This window comes from Dreissena polymorpha, chromosome 4 (assembly GCF_020536995.1).
Source record: "Dreissena polymorpha isolate Duluth1 chromosome 4, UMN_Dpol_1.0, whole genome shotgun sequence".
In the NCBI taxonomy this organism is placed as follows: Eukaryota; Metazoa; Mollusca; class Bivalvia; order Myida; family Dreissenidae; genus Dreissena; species Dreissena polymorpha.
In genome coordinates, this window is record NC_068358.1 from 74554696 (window position 1) to 74567220 (window position 12525).

The 12525-nt window shown below is 33.3% G+C and overlaps 1 protein-coding gene across 2 annotated transcripts in view; it reads left to right on the forward strand.

Annotated features, from left to right (window-relative positions):
• The window catches only part of LOC127880290 (ADAMTS-like protein 1), a 154138-nt gene that overhangs the window by 9655 nt on the left and 131958 nt on the right, over positions 1-12525 (forward strand). Inside the window, exon 1 of one of the 2 annotated variants that reach the window (XM_052427638.1) lies at positions 3079-3105. The exons of the other annotated variant lie outside the window; for it this stretch is intronic. Coding sequence (XP_052283598.1) covers positions 3094-3105 — 12 coding nt within the window. The 5' untranslated portion in view covers positions 3079-3093. Of the gene's footprint in view, positions 1-3078; positions 3106-12525 lie in introns of those variants that run through there. 2 annotated transcript variants of the gene reach the window in all.

Below are 12525 nucleotides of genomic sequence, written 5' to 3' on the forward strand. Positions count from 1 at the left end.
ACATCGAATGGTAATCCTCTACTATGTTCGTTCAAATCATGCCTCGGGGTCAAAACTGGCATATACTTGGGTATTTCCTGTTTCGCTTATACGCATACAGTGAAAGCGTGAAAGTAAAACATATCTCCACAAACTACAAGACTCAGAGGAGCTTTGTATGTGATATCGTAATGTTGCCCTCTCTTAAGGTTATCTATGTTTCATATGCGTTTATATTTAAAGACTGCTCTGAAACCGTAAGGCAAAGAGAAATTGCTTTTTTAACAAAGTTAACGTTGGTATTCTAATAAGTTGATTTCAATTGACATTCCTACGATAAACAATTTCCTTTTCCTGGAGCAACTTTTACTTCCCGTCCCTTCCCACATGTATTATATACACATAACACAACCTGTACATGATTCTAGGCTTGTTATTCTTTAGCAAGACAACCACAATTCTAAAGATGGTTGCCAGTGCAGCAACCAATTGCGAAAAAAAGACACATAGTGTTGTTCTTTTGTCTAAGTTATCTCTATCACATAAATATGAGGACAAATAGTGCACACACATCTTGACCTGTGCTTTAGGAAACACTCTTTATAAATTTGAATGGGTTGTGTTCATTTTAAACTTATATACAAAGCTATAACATAATTTTGAAAACTGAGTTGCGTCTAGCGTCTAGAAAAAAGGCATTGGCAAACAGCGTAGACCCAGATGAGACTCAGCATGATGCGGCGTCTCATCTGGGTCTGCGCTGTTTGCTAAAAGGAATTTATGTAAGAAATATTCTAAATATAGAAATAAATATACTATACATCCCTAATTACGGAAATAGATTGATCCAATTTAGAAGAATGGGAGAGTCCACTAGGCATAAATGGGTTAATTTAATGTTGACTCTGCATGAGCAAAATTCTGTGCAATCAATGATCACACATAGTTCATCTTTTCAATAATGTATTCACATAGCTATTTTGTTGTTGCAAATGCAGCCTTTTTAGCTCACCTGTCACAAAGTGACATGGTGAGCTTATGTGACCGTGTGATGTCCGGCGTGTGTGCGTGTGTGCGTGCGTGTGTGCGTTCGTCCGTCAACAATTTGTTTGTGTAGACAGTAGAGGTCACAGTTTTCATCCAATCTTTATGAAATGAGATCAGAATGTTCATCTTGATGAAATCTGGGTTGGGATTGTATTTGGGTCATCTGGGGTCAAAAACTAGGTCACTAGGTCAAATAATAGAAAAACCTTGTGTAGACAATAGAGGTCGCAGTTTTCATCCAATCTTTATGAAATTATGCCAAAATGTTTATCTTGATGAAATCTGGGTTGGGATTGTATTTGGGTCATCTGAGATCAAAAACTAGGTAACTAGGTCAAAAACTAGGTCACTAGGTCAAAAACTAGGTCACTAGGTCAAATATTAGGAAAACATTGTCACAGTTTTCATCCAATCTTTATGAAATTTGGTCAGAATGTTTATCTTGATGAAATATGGGTTGGGATTGTATTTGGTTCATCTGGAGTCAAAACTAGGTCACTAGGTAATATAATAGAAAAACCTTGTGTAGACAATAGAGGTCACAGTTTTCATCAAATCTTTATACAATTTGATCAAAATGTTTTTATCTTGATGAAATCCGGGTTGGGATTGTATTTTTGTCACCTGGGGTCAAAAACAAGGTCACTAGGTCAAATAATAGAAAAACCTTGTGTAGACAATAGAGGTCACAGTTTTCATCTAATCTTTATGAAATTTGGTCAGAATGTTTATCTTGATGAAATCTGGGTTGGGATTGTATTTGGTTAGTCAGGTGAGCGATTCAGGGCCATCATGGCCCTCTTGTCATATTTAACTGTTAGATTGGTTTGGCTTTATTCAATGTTTATGAAATTATGCAATAAAACACTTTTATGATAAAGCATTATTGAGATTGATATAACAAAATACATGTATGTTAAGACATTTTTTCCGTCAATAGAGGAATACACATTTAAGGAATTATAGTTTTTCCATAAAGCCATTGTTATATGTTACCTGAATGACCACCCGCCTATTTTCAGTTAAGGTTTGTGAGATAACTAACATTGTTACGTAGTAGGTATATTTTTTCTGTTTTGACGATAAATGTACCTTTTTCGCCAACGTTTTGGAGAACAAGTAGTACAGCAGTTCGTAGTTCTGAACGCGGAAATCATGTGTGTACCATACATGTTTTAGTTGATGCATACAGCATGTTCAAAACAACAGTTTTTTTTATATTCAAAATTTACATCAATCACTGCGCTATATATAATGAAACTTAAAATTGGTGTAATTAAGAAATGACCTATATCACATTTTTGAAGTAATGATATATGCTGTGCACCATCGCCCAAGTATTAGCGACGCTATCCGTATCCTTCGTTTAAACGTTTCACTTTCTCTTATACGTTCTCGTTTACATTTTAAAGATGCTTCAAGTCGCCATTTACAACCTTGAGGCGTCGCCGGTAATCGAATACAAATTATACCATGTTACATAATGTCTTTGTAATTGCCAATCACACGTTACATGTCAATTTGAAAGCATCTTTTTTATAAGCACTCGGGTTCAGGTCGTACAACATTCTGTTGGCTAATAAAATTGTGTACTTAGTGATTGTTGATTGTTTATCTTAAAAGGTTCGACATTGAAATAAAAAAGGATTGTAACGTACTCGCAGGTTTTAGTTAAACGGTTGCAGTTTACAAAATTGATGTTCGCACATGAACTTCAATTAGTGGCTTGAATAACAGTTTACATGTTAATGTTACCAAAACTATGTGAACACACTATTATACAATAGAAAACGTGAGGAAAACTAACTCAATGACATGATTAAAAGCTAATGTTCATGTCTCACATCTTATGATCGGCACGTTTAAGTAAAAGAATGTACTTTAAACTCGTATCTGTATGTGCATATCGATTTGCATTTGTAAGTATTGTCAATGTTAAACAGTGTACTGTGTGCCGCAAAGTGTGTTCATATTTTTTGTAAGTACCGTCTCTCTTGGAACTGTTATCGTAGCATGTATTCTTATCTTGTTAAAGTCACCAACGTTGTCCTTCTTCTATGGATTTATATGGCAAAACAGGTAAGACGAATGCTGATATTTTGGCTTCGAATTGTATAAGCCATTTTGAGATGCATCATTTATTGATACGGGTATTTTTATTGTTGTGGAAGTATTTGCGTTTTCCCGTGTACTAAGGTTGACATAGTTTGATAATTTAGTTCTACGGCCACCGGCCCTTGTATTGACAAACAGTGTTCATTGATTGTGCGGGCATGTAAATTAACTCTTTTATGTAAAATAATATACATGTGTACATCTTAATGTTTCAACACTCTTTATAAAGAGGGGGTAAGCACGTGATAGTCAAGATGGCGACGTTCATGCCGAGACAGGTATTTTCGCCGTTTATACCCTTCATTACTAGTATTTATTGTTTAAATGCCGCTCACTTTCCAGCCAAATCAGCAGGAAAGTTACTAGCGTTTATTTTGTGTTAATATTCGCTCTTTATCTCGATTTAACTCGCTGCGAAATTTCTTAGCGGGATGACCTTATTAAAGTTCCACTAAGAAAATTTGCGGGGAGTAAAGTCGATATATAAATCGATTTTTAATACGAAATAAACGATAATCACATGTTTACTGATATGGCTGGAAAGTGAGCGTCATTTAAACATTAAACAAAATTAATAAAGGGTATAACACGGCGAAAAATTACTGTCTCGGCATGGACGTCGCCATCTTGACTATCACGTGATTACCCCCTCTGTATACTATCCCCCGTAAACAATACCATTCGTAAGTTAAACCGCTTTTGTTTAATTTTTCAAGAAAATTTTTTAGACAGCGAGACTAAGATAAAGTAACGAATGTTCTGCTTGATGATAATAAATTTGATATGCAATACCGAAACGTGGCATACTTTTTGTAGCAGGTTCCGGTTCGATGTGCATCAGTTGTGTACAAAAGATGTACTAGTATATAGAAAATTGACTGTAAATGGCGAAATGATAAAATCACAATTTTATAACAATATGCTTGATTTTGCTTCAGCCTAATCATGATCGCGAATGAACATTTTGTGGAAATCAAGTAGTTTATACACACTTTTTTGCCATTCTGTTGTTGTTGTTGTTTTTTGTTAGTATTAATAGTACACATTTACTAACGGATATGAGACTATCATAGCAAATAAAATGATTGTTTAAGGAATAAAGAGCATAAAGAATGTAGATATAACAAACAAGAAGTAAATTTTAGCGTAACACCCTCTGGGTGTGAAGTTGAGGGCTCAGTAATCGGTTCATTTAATTAAAATAGCGCATTTAATCTCACAAATATTTATATTACGTCGGGTTACAGAGCGTCTGGCTTGCTAAGACTTAAGTTGCTGGCGCTTATTAATACGCGCACCTGTATACATTACTGTTTTACCATCGTGTTCTGTTCGACAGTAAGTTGATCAAATCTGACAAAGTGTGTTTGCTTGATGTTTTTTATCTCGATCTTGTAACTATTATTTGTATTTGATCTTTTTTTGCATCCATGATTCTGTCTTTTTCAGTCACTGTTTAATGTTTTAGGACTGAATACATATAACCTGTACTCTGTGCAATACTATATAATGTCAATTTTAAAACATCATAAGGTCGACATTAAATGAACATTGCTATTTTGTGTTTTATATTTCTTTTTGATTTAACTCTGTTAATCTAAAAAAAAATCGTATATGTGCTAGGTATATGATTTGATCACAATCTTTTTTATTGTATGTAAAATGGTTTGTTAAACGGTTGAGAGATTCAAATGAAGGAATGCTACTCAATAGATAAGTTAGGCGTAATTTTGTTTGAGTTAGTGTTCTTTTAATGAGCACAAACAGTTTATCGGATTTTCAAAAGAGATAAAATGTTGATTAATACAATTTTTCTGCTTTAGTATAAAACTTGAAAGGCTTATTGGTTTTGTGACTGTACCTTTTTAGAGCAAATATGTCAACAATAAATATGATATATCACCCTTAAGTTAGTTGGAATGTATTTTTATTCTAAAGAGTAAATATATGTGAAAATAATTAAAAAGTTTGTATGCTCAATATTTAATATTGTGATTAATTATAATATGGTAACACGTGACATAATCTTAAGTACTACCGTGATATAAAAGATACGGGGCTGGCGTTTATAAGTATCCCGATTTAATATCCATTGTATGTGTGTGTTTTATCAGTCTTAACCGCTACGGAATAATAAACTTATTCAAACCTTGTCCTCTTTATAAACTGCAACGGTCCGTCCTAGGATGAATACAAGATCTACAATAAACGTACTGACGAAGTAGTACCAAATTATCTAAGGAATTAGAGAAGTAAAGGAGGGAAAATGATTTTATTTATTATTGTAGGAAAGTCATTTATGTACAAAAGGAATTTTCATTTCAGACATACGACATAGGCACAAAGTTTTGGTCGGTAAATAATACGAATAAACGTGTCGGCATGGGCGTAAAGTGCACATTTCTTTAGTAAATGAATGAGTAATCGACTGTACAAACAAATACTAAAGTGTGGTGACAATTCTTGTAAACATGTATTATGTTTTTTTATTTATCAACCTTTTTATATTAAAAAAACAACATTTTTTACGATCGTATAAACTCGATTTTAAGTGAGCACTTTTAAGTTTATCTCACAGACAAATAGAAAACTTATAATTTAATTTTAAAGATTTTAAGAATTTACTGAAGTTCAAACGGGAGAAGAAACAAATGGACATATGTATCTTTTGTTTGCTTGTTACCATTACCATGTACACTCAAGCGGCTAACGTACAGCCCTAGTTATTTAAAAAAAGATTCTCATGCTATTTGCGGCCAGCGCAGCCCCAGACTAACCTCACGTTATATGGTAAGGAGCTTTCCTGTCCGCTTATAAGACAACGAAATCGTTCGTGACTCTATAGCGAACAGTCTGTCTCCTGACAAGACTGCGCATGTATGTAGGCAGGCGTGGAGCTACGCTGGCCACAAGACCCATACTTGCATTACGCGACTCATTTGAAAATACTCTTTTTATCAATTTTCTGTAAATATGTATTGTATAACCCGCTCAATGTTGTGGTAGCCATATATGCTTTCGTTATTTTTTTCAGTTTAAAGCGCCAGTCAGCTTGTGCCTATGTTTACGGTATAAGACCGTTATTAAACATTTTAATTAAGATTCACGCGACCGTTCAATCACACTTTCTGTCGAAATGATAAAAGATGTGAACTGTTACGGAATACGTAATGTTCAATTACATGTCATGTTACCGAGCTATAGCATTTAATTACCAAGCAAACTTTTCAATTCAGCGAAAAAACATTACCGAACGGTTGTAAGCTTGTCTATCTAATACCATTTACTTAATTTATGTGAGAAAAAATATTTCATTAGGTCACATGATTAAAAAAAATACACATTAATGCGGCAATTAAGTATGCAATTTATTTTGAAGTCCAATAAATCCTATGAAACTTTCTGAATTATTGAATAATTGGCGTCAAATGAACTCGCCTCTGCCACAATTTAATGTATTAAAATATTCAATTCATCGCTAGGGAATGATTTAGCCCTTTTTGAATTTATTCATTGCCTGGTGACACGAATTCTTTGATCGGGGAAACACAATGGCTATCGTTTTATTTTAGTTCTCTAATGTCAGGGAAAAAACACTAAAGCATTATGTTTACCAAGCTTCCGAATGTGTTATATCTACACGTGTATTTATCATACGAATGTAACTATACATCCCTGCATTAAATACAGCAAACTAACAGCTATATACTGGATTACTAAGTAAAATCTTATTAAAAAATGATCAAAACAAATATGTTTATTTTAAAGTATTATACTTTGGGACTGAAACACTTACTTTTAATTTTTACACGTACTGAACTTATTGCAACAATTTAATTAGAGAAGACTTATCCTTATCCTGATAAGATCTAAGAAACATTCATGCCAAAACATGAATTTTCGATGTGTTTCAGTCATATAGATTTATTTTATTGGTAAATAATAACGACAGTGAGCGACGTCAGTTGACAATTCTTTGACGTTCTGTACAATGTCAATACCATTGTTTGCCTATTGACTGATGGCGCTTCTTTGGTTGACCGTTTTACACTTTCGGGAAGCATGACTTGCAATGTGATTGTACAACTACTAGTATAATGAAACCATGAATATCGCTGGATAAAATATGCGTACGTGTATATTAGCGGAGCTACGTCAAAGATTAATCAAAGTGCTGAAGGCACTGTAGGTGTTCGCTGTTGTAAGTTTAGACGCAACTCAGTTTAAAAAATTATGTTATAGCTTTTTATATTGCAAGTTTTAAATGAACACAACCCATTCAAATTTATATAGAATGTGTCTTAAAGCACTGGTCCAGATGTGTTTTTTAAATAATTAATAAAAAATACAATTTAAGCTTCATTGTGGGAAAAAAAAGCTTAATGCATATGCATTAATTGTCATCCCAGTACCAGAGACTCTCTTTAAACGAAACACATTATAAAATCAGAAATGTCGTCCTTGATACGCTTGTGCGAATTTAACAGCTAATCAGTGTGAACAGGCTTATCTTATTTGACATGCATTAAGCCCTGTTTTCCCTGAAAGCAGCCAATATGTACGGATTTCAATGATAAACACTAGACTTTACAACACCAGAGAAGCAGTATCAAGGGGCCACACACTCACAAAATGTCTACTTTTCAGTTGTACGCTGGTGTGTTAACAGCAGAAAACAAAATGATTATTTTCATAATATTTTGTATTTAATGTATTCCAATGAAATTTGGCGTACGTATACTTTAGTATACAAACAATATATGTGTAATTTGGTGGTTGAAAGTTATATAGTTATTGACTTACAGAAAACGTTTTTTGTTGTCTGCTTAAAATTCAAATTTCCCTGTAAATGCTAAGCACGGCCCACTTGAAATGTTATGAATTTCTCTCAGCCAGTAGTTAGTGAATGACTCAGATCAAGTTTACATGTAAGTACAGATTCAATCCTATACCAAATAGCTGTCTGCTCAAACAGTGTTTCTATTTATAAACACTCTAATCAGCAAATCACTTGCAGATAAACCCAGCCCACTTGTTTATGCAGGTAAACATTTTACCACCGTAAAATCAAGCAATTGAGATGAGGAACGAATGACAACTCTGCTTGGCGAATGGCATCTGTCGCCTGCATTATTTAATTGCAACAGGCAATGGTTGTCTTTCCATAGCGTAATTAAGCCTTCTAAAGCATACCGATTTGCAAAACATGCTCTGTAAAATTAGCGTGAGCTAACGCTCACACTAAAAATGGCAAGGCCATTATGCTTAACAAGGGCACTTGTGCGTCCTGGTTTTTATTGTTATACTTAAAGTTTTAACCAGAATTTATGTTATACAATGGTCTTTTCGACTTTATTCGATGGTTTATAAAGTATATTTGACATTAATTGGCCCAATTGAATTCATAGCACTACGCTCTTTATAATTGCCTATTTCATCCAGAAAATAATACAATTAAATATCCTTTTTAAACCACATACATTTAAAAGGCAGTTATTCAAGAAAGTAAGTGCGTATAGAACATTTGCAAACAAAGAACTCGTATTTTGATCTTTCTCTCGTTATAAATGTTTTCAGTAAAGCAATATTCGACAATATTAACAGTGGATTGTTAATAATTTACATTTGAGTGCCAATAAAAACGTGCGTGGTGTGTAGTTACATTGTACATGTATTGTTAAAAAATTGAAAATGGATTTCTTTTTTATATAAAACAATTTTACACTACAACCAGTGATCTGTGAATGTTTATTGGTTAAATATTTTCGTTCGGAGAAAGAAGAGTAAAAGTAGTTTGTTTTTTGCGTATCTAAATCATCATAAGGTAACTGCAAATCGCAGTGAAAGCTGAGTGGAACGTTAAATGATCATTGTCGATCAATCCTGGTCATTTGACATGCCTTTTTCAAAAAAAAGCTGCAGAGAAATAATCTGCGTATTCATGAATGAAATACTTAAAATTTAAGAAACAAATCTGACTCTATCCTTAACATAAATATACCTGTTTGAATTTGATACGTGAAGATGACTGCGAGCATTATGAGTGACTTTCTTTCTTTGCAGTTTTAACAAATCAAGATGCACTTAAAATATAAAATCGGTATTAATCATTCCTTCAAATTAGCCTTTTAAGTTGTAATAAATGTTTCCGGCGAATTGAACGTCGCACAAATTGGGACAAGCCTCAAGTGCTCACATATGCTGAAGAGCTAACATGATTGATACATTAAACTCGAACTATATTCAAATAATTCATTCACGGTTGAAATCCAGCACTTTATTATTAGCATCATTGCGAGTTGCCTCGGTTACGTCAGTAATGCTTGCCTTAAGAACTCGACAAAAAGCTCTATTTAATTTCTTTTCTGAAATTTTCACGTTCAAACCTTAACGATCTATCAGATTCATTCATGACTTGAGCGCAGAGCATATGTACATATGCAAATTTAATGTGATTTCGATTACTACGCTTTCTCGCTTACATTGATAAATTTGGTTTTGATCATTTTTTTCTCGTTGATAACGAACGATTTCGCTTAAAATAGCAATCGTCCATATCATGAATCAATCGCAAATCACACAAATACGAATCGTTACGCAAAGCAATTAAAGTTCTTTTAATTTTTTCTGTATTCTCGTTGTTGTTTTTTCATGATTTCATATTTTGCAACGTGCACAACCTGTCAACAATTAAACAACACCATAGATAACATGTTTCATTGTTACATTGTTACATTGTTATCGTCTTGTGATAAATCTGAATTTCGGATTCCGTTGATCTTCTACTGAACGTAAAACAATATACTGTTTAGTCATATTAAGTTATAAATGCATTTAGGCAGATCTTTCGAAAATAATTGTCATCATTTTCATCGTCGTGGTTGTCATTTATTATATTTACTGATACGTGTTGTAAGTTCCTATAATTGTTGACCACTAAATAAACAGTTATACGATGTAAATCCAATGCGCATGTTCTTTGAAACTATCGTAAACAGAGCCCTTTCACCAATGTCATGCGTATGAAAAACATTTGCATAGCCTTCGTTCTTGGTTTGCGAAAACTTATAAAGAGTGATATTTTAGTGAAAACATGTTATGTCCTGCATATATGTGTGCACTGTTTAAAAACTTATTAATGTATAGAGCATAAGTGCAAAGGACGAATGCAAACTTTCATGGCTTAATGAATACCATTGTTGTAATAACTATACTCCATATTTTGTTCAAACATAATTAATATACATATTTCTTTGATTTACGTAGTACAACAATAATGCAGTACCAGTATCTAAATGCCGATATAACAACTTTGAAACTGTACCAATCGGGCACATCAGTGAGAGCGAACATGCAAAATTATTGCATTCCAAGCTTGCGTGTTTTCACCGGTCATACTAACTTACAAAAGTATTTATTGCCTTCTCCTTCTAAACGGACTTTTATTCAAATTATTAATAAACCAATGATAGTGTTAAAGTCAACACGTTAAGCGTGACTTGGCGTAAATATGACAGTTATGGTAAAATTACACCGAACAAATGTTTAACAAAAACATAAGTCATTACTCACGTCCGAATGAAGTTCATTAAGTTTGATCGTTTTGGAAATAAATGAAAATAAATGTCATCTTTGCCAAGCCATCAAATTAATTTATAGATGTTGTTTTTACTTATGGACGTGACGTTTTAGTTTGCATAGAACTGCCTTAATTGCTAATGAAATAATAAATTGTTGATTACGGATTAGTGTAGTATGATTGATGTTAATGAAACATTTAATGTTACCTTTCTAAATAACAATGTCACTTTAAATTATATAGTTACAACAGTTTCACTAGTAAACAGAAGATGTACGTCTGTTTGAAAAGTTCAATTAATGCACGCCCGTGAATGTAACGAACTACACTTTTAAATGAAATGCATAAATGTGTCAATGATTGCCGAAGATAATATGCACGTCGATAACAGACACGTCCATAACAGACACGAAGATAATAGACACTAGATAATTGACACGTAGATAATTCACACGTAGATAAAAGACACTAGATAATTGACACATAGATTATAAACACGAAGGTAATATACACGTAGTTAATATGCACAGATAATAGACACGTAGATAATAGACATGTAGGTTATAGAAACGTCAATAAAAAATCACATATATTATATATATTATTTATGTTTTTTAATGTTTTTAGAAACATTGACTATACAGGTTATCAAGCAGATAACATGTAATATTTGTTGTGAGGCGTATTAAAATCATCATAAGGCGACTGCAAATAAACGCTTTAACTGATCTTGATGCGCATGGGTGGAGCGATTGCAAGCTTAATCAACATCGGAACACAAACTATACGTTTGAATCGCAATAACGTATTTAAGAAGTATCGGCACAACACTGGATTTTATGTACACTTAATGTGAATTCAATGTCTATATCATCATGTTCTATAAACAAAAAATATTAACAAATAAGCAATGTCGGCCAAACATGGTGATCTGACCCGCCCATTTATGAAGATGGTCGCATGGGTTTATTAAATGAATGACTTTTTAAGTGATTCACATTCGCAAAATTGTGTTTGCAAATTTAAGCGGAAGACGACTAGGAGGAGTATGTGTGTCGTAGCCTCAAATTAAATTGATTCAATATTCACTTGCAATTTAAGTCAAACATTGAATTAAATTGTATGGAACAAATGGCATATCAAAATTGAACCGCTCCTAGTTTTCATCAGAAGTAACTCTGGCATTTAAGTTAGCAAAAGTTGCATGTATTATTTACATTATCAATTGTTTCTGTCGATAGATCGGGTTTACATCGGAACAGTGCATGAATATATTCGTAAATATGGTCTACGATATAATTTCCTAACCCACACAATACTATAAATATGTGAACACTATTTAAGACATATTATGTGACAGAAATAATTAAAAATATTAGTTTTGTTCATGATTATACAAGGTGTAATTATTCAAGAGTCTTTCAAAGCTTTCAAACTTTCAGCACAATAATTTTTGCCTAACCCTAGTTATTGAGAAGAGAATGTTTTATAGTTTTAGCTACAATGACATTGACGCTTGGATCCAAGTGCAATCCAAATCTAGGCATGTAACTAAACTACATACAGACACAGTTTCCATACATTACCTTTATCCGAACAGTTTATTCTTGTTTAATAACTATTGACAATGACCTTGATTCGACTGATTATAAATGCAATAAAAACTGGGTCTACATGTAAGTCGCGCTCTGAGAAAAATGGGCATAATGCATGCGCGTAAAGTGTCGTCCCAGATTAGCCTGTGCAATCCGCACAGGCTAATCTGGGACGAAACTTTCCGCCTTAATTAGATTTTTGCTAAGAAG